The sequence below is a fragment of the Bombus terrestris genome, chromosome 12, assembly GCF_910591885.1.
Source record: "Bombus terrestris chromosome 12, iyBomTerr1.2, whole genome shotgun sequence".
NCBI classification, from domain to species: Eukaryota; Metazoa; Arthropoda; class Insecta; order Hymenoptera; family Apidae; genus Bombus; species Bombus terrestris.
The window spans coordinates 7,439,861-7,457,091 of NC_063280.1; the positions used below are offsets into that span (position 1 = coordinate 7,439,861).

General features: G+C 36.1%; 1 protein-coding gene and 2 long non-coding RNA genes across 6 annotated transcripts; 2 read left to right on the forward strand and 1 right to left on the reverse strand.

Moving 5' to 3' along the window:
* Positions 1–22: 22 nt before the first annotated feature.
* LOC100643624 (D-altritol 5-dehydrogenase) lies at positions 23–9,797 on the reverse strand. 3 transcript variants are annotated; one of them, XM_048411001.1, is made up of 5 exons: positions 9,643–9,797; positions 1,648–1,905; positions 959–1,196; positions 434–612; positions 23–302 (listed from the first exon to the last, which is right to left on the reverse strand). In XM_048411001.1, exons 1-5 carry the CDS (start codon positions 9,757–9,759, stop codon positions 99–101), a joined length of 996 nt encoding a protein of 331 aa, XP_048266958.1. In that variant the 5' UTR covers positions 9,760–9,797; the 3' UTR covers positions 23–98. The 3 variants fall into 3 exon arrangements, with proteins under 3 accessions (XP_048266958.1, XP_003399865.2, XP_048266959.1); XM_003399817.4 differs by lacking the exon at positions 9,643–9,797 and adding an exon at positions 4,378–4,561; XM_048411002.1 differs by lacking the exon at positions 9,643–9,797 and adding an exon at positions 3,764–3,781.
* LOC110119739 lies at positions 3,296–4,363 on the forward strand. 2 transcript variants are annotated; one of them, XR_002308234.2, is made up of 3 exons: positions 3,302–3,498; positions 3,563–3,680; positions 3,828–4,363. It is a non-coding gene; the product is annotated as an uncharacterized LOC110119739 (long non-coding RNA). The 2 variants fall into 2 exon arrangements; XR_002308232.2 differs by having other exon boundaries at positions 3,296–3,680.
* Positions 9,798–10,270: 473 nt separating the features above from the next.
* LOC125386114 lies at positions 10,271–14,020 on the forward strand. Its single transcript, XR_007225983.1, has 2 exons — positions 10,271–12,052; positions 12,127–14,020. It is a non-coding gene; the product is annotated as an uncharacterized LOC125386114 (long non-coding RNA).
* Positions 14,021–17,231: the final 3,211 nt, after the last annotated feature.

The window sequence follows — 17,231 nt, forward strand, 5'->3', positions numbered from 1 at the left end:
GGGCAAAGAATAATGAAACGCGTTTAAACATTGTCAAAAGATAGGACTGCATTTTATTGATTTCATAATCATCCGAACCTTTCAATTATTTTTCAAGCTTACAATTTGAACACTGCTTTACTGATCTCGCCTTTCTTCAAACTGTCTAAAGCTTCGCGATACTGCGACAACGAGAATACTTTAATACCTAAATTATCGTAATTAAGATATCTATCGGCCATTGCACGCAACAATCCCAACCCTTTAGGGAACGAAAAAGGGTTTATGTTTACACCTAAAACTGTCAGCTCCTTTAGGTAGATCTGTCGAGAAGTAAATTAAAATTAATTACTTATGCTTACCTGTTCGTGACGTTGTATGAATAAACAATTAGTGGAAAAATAATGAGTCAGGAACATGGAAGCACAATGATACACGGTTGTGATTAACTTACCTGGAATGGCTCGATACTGAATTTCGCGTTAGGATTAGCGACTCCGAATATGCATAAGCGGCCACCTGGTCCTAATAATGGAATCGCTGCTTGCACAGCTGCAGCCGAACCGCTACAGTCCACCACCACGTCGAATGTTTCCTTTAATTGTTCCGGGTTCTTTGCTTCGAAATCAAGATCTGGCAAATATAAATATAAATAATAAAATTAAACTGTCTCTTACAGCACAATTTTTGTTAGGCAGTTAGCTATTCAAAATCTCACGAAACTATTTATATATACTTGTAAAATTGTGTGTATGTCATAAAAACATTTGAAATTTCATTATAACGAAATTTGACTGTTATATTGGTAAAATCATTAAGCTATTATAACGTTAGTAATACATTAGTTAATGTCAGTATAAATTAATCTATTATATCAATGAAATTTGAAATCAATGACCGATCAATGGTGCTATTTATCTATTGATTAAGATTGAAAATAATTTTGTAACTGGAAACTAAGAAATTATGTTGTTGTTACCGAGCTTGTTTAGCAGTTTCCGCCGTTTCTCTTGAGGCTCGCTGATCGTTACGGATTTCCTAAGACCGTGTAAGTGCAACATGCAGGCCCATAAAAGGCCAATGATTCCGGCGCCAATTACGAGCACGTTACTACCAACGTTAACGCCGTTGAGTTTCTGCCATCCATGGGCCAAACACGAGAGAGGCTCGAGAAGGACAGCTTGCTTCAAGTCGACGCTATCGGGTATTACGTGAACCTGAAAAAAGTTCAAAAATGAACAACAACGATAAGGAATAATAATAATTCAAAATTCGTGCAACTTTATAATTCCTTTTACGCTTCTTTCCATACATTTATATATCTATTGGGTTGTTCAGAAAATTCATAACGAAAGTTAAAAAAGATTTAACTATAATTAGACGTTTTTTTGCCATCTAGAATTTCACGAGCTTCTTGTACGATTTTTCGTCTCTTTCGCCGTGTGAAATTATAAAACGTCGTACGTTAAAAAGGCCAAGAATAGCAAAATTAAAAAAAAGCTAGGAAAATCCCAATTTTCTAAGTAGCCTTCGTTTCTCTCATAGGTGGAAGTCATGCGAGAAAAATAGAGGACAAAGTTTCATTATTTTTTATATGCAACATGGTCTAACGATTTTCCAAAGGATTTGATTAAACCCGTAGAAGGCTTAATGAAAACGTAAACGGACCTGGGTTTCTGGTACGATAGCGTGCGTGGAGAATCCACCGTCTTTGTAGATTCCTATCGTGCTGTTTATGCCACCGGTTTCACAGTACTGATAAGAGCCATCGTGACAATGGCTGCAAGTATTACAACCCTTGTTAGGATCGACAGCCACCTTCTGGCCGACTTTAAAGCTTTTTACCAAGGAACCAACCGCGTCGACAGTCCCCGAGAATTCATGGCCAAGAGTCAGGAAGCCTTCCTTCTTGCACGGAAATGATCCCTGAACGATAGAATTTTTATTTTATTATTAGACCTTAGTATAAATGCAAAAATATTATAAGATTATAAAGTTATAGCAGTTGACTGTTTAGAGTAAGAGAACGTGGATATAATATGGTTGATGAATCAAATATCAAAATATGTTCGTCGGTTGCTTAATTATAGCCACTTGATAATGGAAACAGTTTAAACATATTTTCCTCTTTCCCTTTCTTTATTCCTCAAAGATAAAATTGTTTAAATTATGGCAATATATGACAGCATGTAACGATGTTAAAGTTATTATGCTTTTTACAAAGCTACTCGCAAAAAGGAAATATCAACGATAATACTGCTCATAAAAGAGCAAATTCTTTATTTGCATTTTATTAAAATTTAAAGAAACAAACGCAGGAAATTGCTGATCTTTCTTTAGGCTATTTCCTCTGTTAACCGTTTTGTATGGTAAATTGACATATCACGAGAGATCGCTTGAAAAAGAACGAGAATTATTGCCATGCTCGTGGTAATATTCCAATCAGTATAATGAGATTAAATGCACGGCAACGCGTGTGATCGATAAAGTGCATAGTGTACAGTTGCTATCGTGTTTGGCGAATATTTGTCAAAAGCGAGCGTTATATCACGCGGCCATAGCCTCTATCTCTTGAAATACTTGTACGTGTTAAGAAATTATGCGACATTCTCGTGGCACGACCATGGAATGCAACCGCGCACGAGACTCGTAGCGAAGTCTGCTTTACGAGGTAAAGAAAAAGAAGAAGAAGAAAAAAAGGGCGTTCTTTTGTCAAATATGCGAAGAAATAGATTACTATTGTCATGTAACGACAGTATATCTCGGGTCCATATCCGATTAGCGTCTGCCAAAGTGATTTCTTATTCGCTTTTTCTTAAAAGCGGATCGTCTGTGTGTTTAAATACGTTATACCCGGTCAAATAGGATTAAAGCAATACGATAAAAAGAAACAAGTATTTGCAATCACGTTTCTGCCTCGATAAAAGTAAATTGTTAATATCGACAAGAACACTTGCATTTCATGGTAATTGCAAACATAAAACATCTGATAGCGATCGTTTTAACTGGTCCGGTGTTTCTAGCGTTAAATAAAACAAAGGTACTTCGATGAAAGAAATTTTAATGCATTAAATGCAGCTCAATTGAAAGCTGAATTAATGAAAATCCTAATAGAATAATACAGTCAACACTCTGCTCAACAAAAAATGACATTTCACGTGCACCCACGTAATATGTCCTTACATAATAAATCATTTTTCCGTATACTGTATCTAATAGGTCCTTACATAATAGATGACTTTTCCGATAAGCTCGTGTACACGTGAGGTCGTACAACGAAACGTGATACGTAATTAGACTGTCGATTTTTATGCATTTATAGGCAATTTGATGATACAGGAACGCACAGAATGCACGAAATGAAGCACACGTTAGAGTAAATAAGACCTTAACTGAGGCTTAAATAGGACTTCGTATATAACGATATAAACTTGTATAAAGAGATTGTTAAACATTTACACTTTACATATCGTCGTTTGCGAGAGACGTAGATTTTAAGCGAGAATCAAAGAGTTTAAAGTAAGTACGATAGAACTCGATTTATCTGTGCTCGTCGGGAGACAAGCAGTTTATATAATTGCAGTTCATATAACAGAAGCTCGCCAATCATCCCTGCAATTACGTTCTGCTCGCATAACAGAAGCTGTCGTTCAGATGAACAAATCGAACCAGAAAAAGTTAATCGTAATAAGGAAGCAGTGGTAAGTGAAACTTTGTCTCCACAGAACAACCATCGGACGTCGTAAAACGTATCGAAGCATTTACAAAGAGAATCGCAACGTACCATATAAAATTACGATAACATAAACTCACTGCATAAATTAATCTCAAACTTTAATGATTTGTAGACAAGCCAAGAGTTGAACCGTGAAGAACGAACCGCGATAACCAAGATAGGATCGGGGCATACTCAACTGACACGTATGTACATACTGGAAAACAGTCCTGTTAAATGTGACATCCGCAGTGTGAGGCTATCGATCACCCACGTAATCATAGAGCGTTCTATATAGAACAATTCAAGGAGAAAAACATAATGTCGACGATAATCTTAACGATATCCTCGCGGTGATCTCGTTCCAACAGAAAGATTATCACCTTCTGTAAAGAAATTAAGATATTGAGAAGAATTTGATAAGCCAGCGTTCATAAAAATAGTTGCCAATGATCGTAGTTGTAGTCGATGCGACTTTAAATTAAATAAATAAGAATAATGATAAAGCTTGGTTCAGGTGAACGATAGTTCAGCTGTAATATGTCGTAAAAGTTTGTCGAAACTTGTAAAGGAAACGCTATGTAGTAAAAAATAATAAATGAATGAATAATATAAAATTTGCATAAGCATTTCCAGACTTGTGACAATAAAGAAATAGAGAAAGCATAACGATGACGACGTACTTCCATTATATGAAGGTCGGTGCCGCAAATCCCGGAATAAGCGACCCTGATTCGAACCTCGTTCGGCCCTGGCGTCGGTATTTCCGCCCTTCGCAACGCAAGGGTTCGGTTCTTCACGTCGAAACTAAGGAATTCCATGATCTCACTCGTGCTGTCGCGTATCGTACTATAAAGCGTCACGATATCTCTATCCAACATTTATATATACGTGTTGCGACATGTTTATGTTTATATGTTGGTGCCGTGCGCCGATATTTAATCGCCAAATGCTGTCGCATGTGTAAGTATGTAACGCGTCAGTCGTTGAGACGATCACGCCGAATGGAAAATTAAGGAATCAGATTTAAAATGTTCGGCGACGGATGCATAAGTCGATTGGAAATGGAATTAAAAGGACGTGTCCAAGGTGAAACAGATATCGTTTGGTACTCCGGTTCGGTTCTTTTATTTATGAGCAGATATTCATGAGAGATTGATTCTTTTAACGTGTTTATCAACTGGTATTATGACTTTCTTCGCTATACAGTGGCCGTTGAAAGTGTTGAACGCTTGTAGAAATCCTTTATGAATATATTACGTGCATTGTACGAGACATTTTGGAATTTCTTTGCCGCTGTAACGAGACCGGGATCGTCGTTATGTCGGCAAAAATCGAAACGAATTTGAAAATTAATACAGAAATAGTACGATAGCTCACGAAAAGTATTCCAACATCTGTACAAATATTTTATGAATATATTACGCGTGTTACAGAAAACATTTTGAAATTTCATTGGCACTGTGACAAATTTGTACGTAATTTGTACAAGATATTTGGTGCGAGTATATATTTCATAGTGATCACAGAGGTATTGAAATAGCGAATTATCTACATATTGTTACTTATGATTATTTATTATTCGGAATCATTTTTAACGCTCGTTACATGTTTAAGATGGCTATAGTTATTTTTAGTATAGTTGTTTTTTTACTAAATATATGTTTGTTTAAAAATTTAATTTTTATATAGATTGCCAGATTATGCAGATTTCAAATTTTATCGATATAATCGTGACAGTCGCTTCTCGTTACAATAGCAGTGAAACTTCAGAACGTTTCGCGTAACACGGAAAGTTTTCCTATTAAAGGATCGAGGTAATATTCATGAAAGAAACGATAAATCTTGATAAGTATACAGACACTATTTCCAGCATCTGGTAAAATGGTGTTTACATCTAAACCATGACGTGTTTCACTAGTGCTCCCATTTTCTCGCATGGTGAAACACAACAGAATGCTACGGAATATTTAAAATCAGTATCGTTCACATTTCAAAGGATACTAACTATTTCACTGATCTATTTCTCTCATCTTAATTTTATCGATTAGCAAAATAACGATCAAAAAATTGGAACGCCGTATTTTATATCGATTTAATTATTCTTTCCATAAATTCTTATAGCATTTCAATTTGGATCAAAGAACAATTTACTTCAAACTCCAACTCCAATAAAAATTCAGCTTTTTGAATTGGATCGAAAGAAACTGACCAAATACTAGGAAAATCAAATCGGTTGAAAAAATCAATTGTAACGCTAACAATTTTCGACGTAACAACTTTTCATTCATACAAAAGTATCGAAACTACACTATGGATTCTAACGTATTCCTAATCGTTTTAACATTGGTATTTTCTTAAAAATGTCCAGGTAGTCTGCAATATTCTTTCGACAGTTCCGTTGTGCCGTCCGTGTCGTCTTTCGTTCACTATTATTCGCGCAAAGCAAAGAATTCAACGAAGCTTCGAGTCGAGGCAGGACTGCGAATAAAATTACGAACAGTCGAAAAGCTACGGGATATTCGTCACGCGTACCAATCGCTAAAATTTGTGAATCTCATGGCTAGGGCTCGTAAATTTTTCGAGGACAGCTCCACGTGTCCTCGAAAAGTTTCCATTCTCAAGATCGACAATGCCCTGTAGAATGCCTGTCCCAGCAGAGGAATCCTTGTGTTCGATTTTGTATGCTGGTGATTTGTGGACTCCACTCGTGTACCTGCGGTCGACACCTGCACCATTTGGTAGAATGAATGGTTCAGCAGGTACTCTCGCTATTCATGGTGTACATTTCATCGAACAATCGGCTTCATTAACGAACAAAGCCTCGAAACGACTCAGCCTGACTCGTAGGTTTCTGGCTAACAAGTTGCAAACCTGTGATACGGCGATGTAGTAAAATTTTTCTCTTCCAACTTGTGTACCTGATACACCGAGACATGGAAGACACAAGACAAACATACGATAAGTATTTTTGTTGATTTTTTGATTTTGATGTAGTTTTATGATTAAACGAGAGAATTATAACATATACTTAAGAACGAAGATAATCTGTTTTGTTTGAAGATGAAAGAGATTTAAAAGTAGCTGATAAGTTGACCAAGTTTTGTGGAAGCCAAAGATATTATTATTAAGACGAGCAATATTTAAAGATTTTCAATATTGCGATGTTATAGCGTGAAGTATTTATCGTGAACATTTAGTGTGAAAGTTGAGAACTTTTATACAGCTTCCAAGATTTATTATTATACTCGCCGTTTCATTTTTAATTTTCTGGAACTTCTAACGTATGCATACTTTCTTAAGCTTCGTTTTAGATCGCTCGTACTCTGTAATTTCACTGTATGTGAATTTTACTTATTGTTGTTTTATCACGGTTATTATTACAACCGGATATTTATATCTATTCGATTCCAATTACACAATAAATCTCAACGACACATCTCATTAATCTCGATTACGCGTATCGGCGTTCGAGATCTATTGCAAATTTCATTTATCATTCGTTATGTCCTTCTAGAGAATTCCTTTCATAAGACGCAGTAAATTGTAAAACGTTGATTAATGTGTTAAAATCGTTAGATCGAGTCATATGAATTATTACGAGTTAAAAAATTTAAATGTTTTAATCCTTAAATGTCTAAATTCAAGATATTTAAATGGAAGAAAGAAGCGTCGCAAAAGAGTGTCAAACTGTTTGTGAATTTTTGTCACATGTTCTGACTACGACAGTGAAAGGAAGATTTCGTTTAATTTACAGCATGTAAATCTTTAGTTGTGAAGCGATCCCCGTGGACAAAAGACATCACATTACAATGTAAATCTGTTGAGGAAGGTTCAAATTCTGAAAGTGAGATCCTTCCAGATGATTATACGATAGCTCCGACTGTGCTACATACTTTTTCTGCGTTTCTAAATTACATTTCCAGCGACTTTCTCAACGAGATGGCAAAAATATTATTTTTACTCTAATAGTCTACAGTTTTGGCCACTCGAATAAAAACAACATCATAAACTGCGTTTCAGATCGGTTGAAGATTATAGCGCAATTAGTAAGTTACAGTGTAATTAGTAAAAAATAACTGTAAATCAGTTCATTGCTACGTTTCATAAAATAGCGTTCTGCTTTCGTCTTTCATCGTTATGCAAAATTCATTATATTTCACTAAATCATAAAAACAAGATAGAGAATGAAGTTACAATTTCATTGATCATGAAACTATGATAACGATGTTTTCAAGATTTGAAATACGTGACTAGATTGAAATCCACAAAATCAGATTTTACGTTACTATGATTTTTAATCCTACTTCGTCTTATCACAGAGGCATAGTTTAAAATCTACGATGGAATAATAAATTCCATAAATAAGCTGATAAGTAGGTTTATTACTGTGGCTTTGCTTATCAGAGGAGATTAATAAAAGTCGGCTTTTTGGAGAAAACAAACTGGAATAAATATACGAGTTTTCAGATGATTTCGTTCGTTGATAGAGAGGTTGGAGAACTCTTTCGAGATTATAATTAAAAGCGGTGTAATTAAACGCGTACGGTGCTCCGTTAATGCTTAATTAAACAGGAATATGTTTCAGTCGGTGGGAATAAGTTAATTATAGTAAGTTAATAAGGAAGTTTGCAAGACGAATATAATAAATAGACGGAAATTTATTAAGGTTACACGTTCACGTTATTCGCGTCTGTGTATTCCGAAACTCGATGAAAAATTGCCAACTCTTAACGAACTGGAACCTATTTAACACCCGGTACCTTTTAGAAGATCTTTTTACTCCAGCCGCGTTCACGTTTCGTTAAAAGAGTTTCGTAACTTCGGGAGAAACGAGTATCTGCTCTTAAAAAATTTCCGATCTATTAAAATTTATTAAATACGAAGAAATAATTGACAAAATAATATGACGTCACTCGTTCACTCGTTATTAGTAACCGTGTCAGTCGATATGGCATAAAATCCGAAAATAAAAAAGGAAAACCTTCGATGTAATATTAAAACGAAAAATGTGTTGTAACAAATATAAAACAGGGCGAATTTATGTTACAACCCAATAATTCGCCAAGAATACATTTCAAAAACTGGTTCATTATTTCAATCCTACTAAAAAATTCTATCTTTCGCAAACATCTTTGTAAAACGACCAAAATTACGTACATATCCGAACATAGTACGTCTGTATTATCCAATAAATTTGTGACCTTTATTTTGCAAAGAATCACAAACTCATAGGACGACTCTTATATTGTACAATTATGGAAAGTACCAAGCCCTAGTTCTATTTTAGGCTTACAGTTATCTTGAAAAAGCCTCCTATGGCACATATCAATTATACTACTCGCGATTACGTAAGTAATTATTATAATTAATAATTAAGTAAGCCATCGAGAAACATCGTAAACGATAAAAAGAAATATACCCAACGGAAATAAAGCTCCTTTCCCTTTTTATATCAAAATCTTCAAACTAAATCTGCTCAATTTCAGCTCGTCGAGGGTTGGTAGCTTTCTGTATAATTTAGCCCGATTAAACTTAATGAAAAAAAAGCTGAAAAATCATCGTCACGCAATTAAACTCGATGGAGATAAATCTCTCCAGCCGTCCTCTTACTATCTTGACAAAAATTTTTATCAGAACACTTCGAAATAAGTAAAGTAAAACACATGGTGAAAAGTAAACGAGACGACTCTTCCTCTCCTATCAATTAACGATTAACCCTTTGTCGTCGGATGTAGCATTTAAGATTTGTCTTCGAAGTAATTTAAAGCGGAATTTCGCCATACCAACGACATTTTAAAATCCGGTACCCCGGAATCGATATATCGACTCCGCGGTTTTCCCGAGAACTAACTTGAGCCAATATTTCGACTAGAGATGAGTTTTCGTAATAGAAAATATTTCTACCCAACAGGTATATGTACACGTGTTTTACTAAGTGCACTTACCTTCGTTATTAAGAAGAATACGTTAATTTTATTAAACGTTTTGGAAAGTCCATATTTTCCACACGGTACATAGAAAACTCGCATAGCAGTAAAAGCGTTCAAGTTGGATAGCGTCATTACGGCATACGCGCCGTAAATATTTATTGCTTCAATTGGAAGTGTCACCAGAAAGATATGCCAACCGCAGAGGGTTCAATTCGCCAGAAATAAACTCGAAGATTCATCTTCGCCTTGTTCTATTAACAAAAACAAATTCCTCTATCAAAACATATCCGAACCAATAACAAGATGGAAAAGGAAATGAACGAGATACCTGTACCATTTCTGTCGACGATTTCTAACCAGTTAAATTCACCATGAACGGAGAGTATATCTCCTTGGTGAACGGATGCTCGTGAAGAATCCGGTGAATCGATGCCTGGTAAAGAGTTCCATGCGCGTGAGTTTCCTCGGCTAGAGTATCATTTCTACGAGATCTCAATCGAGGGGGAAGGGGGTAAGTTGACCCGGTGACCCAGTTTATTCCCGGGGGTTGAATGAACGGCACTGAACGCGATGACGTCATTCCCGACCTCATTTCCGGTTCCCGGTGCAGCTAGCTATCCCAGCTCCGTCCCGTTGACCCGAAATTTCTCGTGAATCGAAGGACGCTCGTTCATCCCGAGCCATTCTACCGACTATGAATGAATTTTCTGCATACGCGTTGAGCGACACTGAAAAAAAATTCTGAACGCCGTACCAAACACGCTGCGCTCTTTCTACGCCAGTTTCTTTGATATCCGGAGCTCAGTTAATATTATTTAATTACGGAGAAAGTTTTAGGTCAGTTAGCGTTAAGCTTTTAACGAGCCTACTAACCCTCGACTGCTATTACGGAATCATAGATAACTATAACGTTAGATAAATGATAGGCAACGATTTATTATCTTCTCTTTAGTTAAAAATAACGATATTACGTTAGATGGATGCTTTTTAACGATTATAGTTGAATTAGGTCGCTTAGTTTTAAAGCGTCTAATCTTAATTTGTATTTTCTATCTCCGATGTTTTCCTATTTTTTATTTCAAATGCAAATTAAAAGACAGTGTCTCAAAATTAAGTAACTTAACGCGAGCTGTCGTTAGTCGATGTTGACATATAAAACATTTCAATAAACTGCATCAATTTATTATCGAATCATAGATTACATGGCTGATATATAAAGATGGAGCAAGTTTATCGTACATTTATGATGTGTTAGGTAGACGACCGTTATAGCTATTCATACGATGCAGAGAGTAGCTAGTTCCTATTCTATCAGTTTGAGATTAATCATTCAGCAAGAACAAGCTTCGATCATGGAACAAAGAAAGGAAGGTAATGTTTCTGCATAATAAACGCGAGATGAATTTTACATTTCGTGCATCATTGAATTCAAATTGCGATATTACCATTTAATGACTGCGTATTACTCATAAGTAATTGAAAAAATCTATTCAAATGGCTTCTTCGTTTCGTTAGAACTATATCCGTGATCAACAATTTTAATTGATCGATTATATGATGTGTCTTCCAAATTGGTATCCTTGCACGTATAGCGCACGTATTTCAGTTTTAAGGTCAATGATGAATTATGTATCAATCGTTAAAGCACTTCTTTTATTATTGTTGTATCATTTTCTTACAAGGAAAAGAACGTTAAGATATTGCAATCAACATAATGAATTCTCTAAACACTCATCGCTCTATTTTTTAATGTTACTCTATCATCTGCTCAAAACAGGAAACAATAGAATATTCTGATCAGTCTAATAGATTTTAGCTTCCATTCCTTCTTGACCAAGGAAAATAAAAAGAACATGGTAGCAAGCAGAGACAACGTTTGTAACTTACATGTTTTCTAACTTATTTGTTTTACCATCTCCTCAAGAAGCTAAAAAAAGAAAATCGAACAAAAATTAATTATTCAGGCACTTTATTCTTCACTTTGTTTTGACGAGGGAAGGTCTTTGTTTGAAACAAGAAGAAGATATTATCGACGAATACTTCCATATCAGATACTAAATAGAACTTAGTTATTTTATCCCGTTGGTAAAAAAAAAAAAAAAAAAAAACGAAGACAATTGCCGATGAACTTGCTAAATCGTTTAAACACTCCATCTTCTACTCCGCTTCGAGCACAAAAGATAGGATGAAAATTTACCGACCAAAGACTTCCGTATCTCACAATTACAACTGAATTATCTTATCGTGTCTGTAAAACAAAAACAAAGAAAATTACTCATGAACTTGTTAAATCATTTAAACACTTCACCTTCTATTATGTCCCGAGCGAGAAAAATCGGAAGAAACTAAGAAGAAGATACTCATATCGTGCGAGATGCACGTGATTTGTAACCTGAAATGGAAAAGTACTAAGTACTCGTGTGGCGTAAGTGTGCTTCAAGTTCGCGGTAAGTGACTTATGTAACCATTTTCTTAGTCGTGTGTTGTCATGATCGCCAGGGATCAGCAGTTTTATCGGGGTTAATGCAGACGTCAACGACTCGATTAGACGCTTGCAATCTTCGTCATCGTTGTCCGACACGGAACAGCACAAAGGCTTTTATGGCAAATAGTAGAAGAATCGACACGGAACAGATGTTGGCCAGACGGAAGAAGCGTGAAAGAAGCAGAGGACGAGGCAGGAAGGCGTAGGTGGTTTAGCTGCGAATTAATCCTCCGAGAAAGAGAGCAGGTGTCGGCCGTATTTCCGGATAGCGCGACGTTCGACTCTTCTTTCGTGGAAGAATTCGAAACACCACTTTGCCCGCCACCTACGTGTTCTCCCACGAGCAAACCGTACATGGGATTTCAACGATTGTTCATCACGTTCTTTCCACATATCGATACGTTATAATTGGATTTGTCTCTCCGTTTTGATGAAACCTATTTTTCGAAGCATTTTTGGCTCACAGCTGGAATGCGTCGGCTTTCAACGTGATGATTTAATATTTAGGGAATTGTTTATTTTTACAAGCATGTCCAATCTTTTATTAAATTCGTCCCAGTTTATTTTTCTTTTCATTAATTCGTTACCATTCGATCGGTGTTTTATTCGAATTACACGAATCGATTGGCGTTTATTAATATTTAAGTAGCATACTTATAGAAAACTTCTAATTAAGAAGTAACCTAGTTCATGGTTTGAGATTGAGAGTAACGAAATTTATTCTTACGGTTACTTGATTTTTCACCGACGAAGAAATCAGTCGAAAGCAGGAATAGATGATTATGATGCCGTATTATATTCTATGAATAGAACGAATGCAATTGAACGTTCTAGCTATCGTCTAACGTCTTATGGAGAAACGAAGACTCCTTAATCGATCGATTTCTTTCGTGAACCAGGAATGATATTTACCTTAAACTTAGCATCTTAATTCTTGGCAAAAATCTTCCTTCAATCGTAACAAGTGTAACGTTGAATCTATCTGTAGAGGATGATTGGTCGTAAGGTTTAAATGACGAGATAACTCGATGTTGAAACCGTCAAATATATTTTAAAAATAATTAATAAATACAAAGTCAACCATAGATTGCTAAAATAATATTCGCTAAGATGTTCGGTACTAACTGATTCGCTAAAATCGCTCGAGACTGAGACTGAGAAAATTGAAGAACCTTACGATCGTGTTCGTTTATTTACGCTGGTCGGAGAATACCGGAAAATTTAAATTCGTCTTTGTTTGACGGTTGCACGTAGCGGCGACATTGTTTTGCCCGAAGTTTATTTATTATTACATTAAGTACGTCCTAACGATGTTGATACTCCGAGGCAAAACAACATGATCCAAATTGTCTTCTAACTTATGTGCCGCTACCTATCTGTTGTTAAAAATGTTCAGAATTGGTCGAACAATGTGGAGCTTGAAGAATTTGAAAATTATAGAGGCGTTTGCTGGAAAGAGAAAGCGGCGATCACGAACTAATGTTTGTGTTTCTATTCTCGTAATCCTGGGCCTTTCTCCCTTTTCCGCAGGAAAGAAAAGAGGCCACGCGTTTCCGGTTTTCTCGGGAAGATTGTCTAAGGACGAACCGCTCCTTTTACGCGTCGCGTCGCGTCAGCATCGTTGTACAACAACTGCCTTGAATAAAACTCGCGGACGTACGAGCCGCTCGAATTCTTCGCGAGTCGTTGTCTCGCCTCGGTGACACCGTGTGAAAGGCATGCTCGACTCGTTGAACGTATCAGATAGCAATTTTTTAAACGATGTTCGAGAAAATTGCCTCGTTATTTCGAGCGTTGCTATTTTAATCGAGAGAAAAAGGTGGCTGATAAGTCGAATACTTAGATAATTGTATTGTCAAGTTATCGAATAGTAGAATTTAAAATTTAATATTTTCTTTATCGTTTGCTTCGCAATTTCAAAAATCGAGAATCATCGACAAGCGCTTGAAGAAACTCGTACAGATTTCTTTGAAAAGGCAAAGCTACCCGATACACGAAGTAAAGGAAATTCACTAAAATATCAATTCTATGAAACGCGATGCTTTTCAATTTTCTTTAAATCTCGCCGATGTTTAATTAAAAAATTTATCATATTTTTCTCATCTGTACGTACGTATATATTTGTACAGTTCTAACACGTGTATACCGACGAGATTTTTACTTGATTTTAAAACGTTATTAATTTTAAAAGGTTTCCGTGAAATAAAAACGGATGTTTTCACTATTTGATAATTTCCATCAATTACGTGGCTGTAAAGAAAAAAAGTATAGCCGGAGGTCTACTTCATTTTGAAATATTTTTAAAAGTTATTAATTTTGAAAGATCTCGGCGATATTAAAAAAACGGATATTTTCATTTATTCAAACATTTCCATCGGTGATGTGAAAAAAGGTCCGCAGCGATTGTTATTAGTACGATTTTACGTATATTATGGACAAAATATTTCGTCGCGGCGGATGTATAAAATTTCGTAATACAGTTTTATAAATAAACAGATACGATTTTACGAGTTGTCGATTAGTTAATTTTCTTTCCATTCGATATAATTATCGAGGCTTGCTGATGACGAAACTCGAAAGTCTACTTTCGTAATGACTGGATGTTGCTTAGCCACTGATTCTTGGAAAAATAACTGACACTGGCGCGCTATTATCGCGTTCACGGGTCAGAATGTGAATTTTTAAATTTACAAATAAATTTTGTTTTTTCCAAATTCTTCGCACATTCGTATCTTAACCTTGTTGTTCTCATTTTACAAAATCATTTAAAGGATATATATTATTAAATTGCTAATCCATCCGTTGCCCTTGCTTCTCTTCATATAAAATCGAATATACTATTAGATGGAAAATTTGTATAATTGCATTCGTGATTATAATATTACCATGTTGCGCTTATGGGAAATTTTAAGGTGCAAAATACACAGGATACATACAATATAGGAAAATATATAAAATATCTAAACCAAAACGGTTCTTCTAATATTTAACAAGCCAAACAAATTTCTGCTTAATTTTTATTTTTCTATTTTATTTTTTAACGATCGTTCATCATAGCGAAGCTTAAAGATTAGTAACAATCTTCGTGCACGTTTCACATAATTTTCATTGCGTTTGGATTCACGTTACCATTGCATCGATGCGATGTTTTCTACCTCGTATTGCTACTAATTGTCATAACGTAGCGTAATATTCCAATATGATACAACGAAATATCACGTAACCGTTTCTTTAAAATATCTTATATAACCATTTTTTTTACCGAACATAATTTCTAAATAATTACTATTACACGCTTTCACATCGGTTCCAAACTTTACCAACATAATCGCGTTATACTCAACTATCGTAACAATCCTAACGAGATTGCAAACTGTCCCGAATAACACACGTAATATATTCGTCCAGAAAGTTTCCGCGAGCGTTCGAATAAATCCATGGACACGAGCAGGTCAGACGTGGAAAATCAACCGAAATGAAATCAAAAGTCGAAGTAAGATTCGTACTATCGTTCGACGATAGCGACGCGTGATCCAGCGACGAGTCTGAGAAGGAAGACGCGAGCTTTTTATCGGGGCGATCGCTCTTAGAGGCGAGACTCTATTTTTACGGCATCCAAGGATGCTGAAAGGGATGCATTATACGAGGATGACCCAGTTCTGTGGCGTCGGCAGCGGTGGAAGCAGCGACGGCGGCGGTGGCGGTGGCGGTGGCGGCACGGTGTTCCCGGCTGAACTGGCTGGTTGAATGGTCTCGCCGACGTCACTATTCGCGAACTAGGTCGCCATAGAATTTCCGTATCCCCTGTATTGTAGCGGTCCCCAGTCAGAAAAAAGCGGGTCGCTTGTTGCGGAAACCGTTTGTCTAACAAAGCGATTCCCGCGAAATCGAATTAACCGAAATGGCGATTGTTTCGCGAACCGAGAGAGAATCGTCGATTAACACGACTTACGAGGGATGCTCGGTTCTTGTTCAATTATCGATGATTGAGGTATTCGTTATACGCATCGTATCGTATCGTATTCGTTTATCGTATCGAGACTAATGTCAATTACAATCTTTTCGTCTATGTGCTCGCTCGATACGTTCTACTTTTATCGTAGTTTATTCCTCGAAGCTAAACCTTGATTCTTTATCTGTCTAAGGTATATCTGTATCGTAGTTTACTGTACAAGTTGCTATAAATTTGTATATGTATCTGCTACGGTTCATTCATGGGTCAGGTTTTAACAGTTATGCGAGTTCAGTGATTTTCAAGTACTAATTTTCGATCGGTCTACTCGACTGCGGTCTGTTCTGTTAGGAAACAAGGAACGATTTTTAAAACGCGATGCCTTTTTTCCTTTATTTATTTAACGGCTATAAGTTTATGTCTTTTTAGAACGACGTTCGAACATATCGATTGTCACGGTGACGATCAGTTTTCCGGATTCATATCTACATTTCTCAGGACGGTTAAAGTAACTTGAACTTTATGGGATATAAACGATTTCTCATTCGGAGCGCTACTATGCTCTGCGCATTCTTATTTCTCGACGCCAGATATAAACGTTTCATGTAACATGTAATCTGAATAACGTTACATAAATAACGTAACAGATTAAATTTAATTGAAATTTCCATATTCATATCTCGATTAATTTGAATGATACAATATGAAACAAAATCAATAAATTATAACGTGGGTATTTATGCAGATTCATGCTTTCGAGGATATAATTAAAAAGGTAGTACGTAAAGCTAGAAAATTCCTTTATTTACCAAGTATCGTACAAAGCACTGTACTTTTCGATATTTAACATACCTTTTCCTATAACGTGCGTTCCATGAAAATAAAATAAAAATCCATGGTGTAATCACAACCATCGATAAAATGTCAATGTAATTTTTAGAGACGATCGACAATAAGAATCGATGAGAGCAACTTTCGAAAATATATCCAGCTATCGCAACTGATATCGTCGTCTACGTGCATCGTATTTTTATTATTTTCCATTCTCTTGTCTGGCTTTCTTTCAATATTATCGGAGACCCGTACGAAGGATACGAGGACAAAGAGGGACGCGATTTATGCACGTCGGAGCTTCGATTTTCCGATCCGTGTACGAGGTCCTTTCAC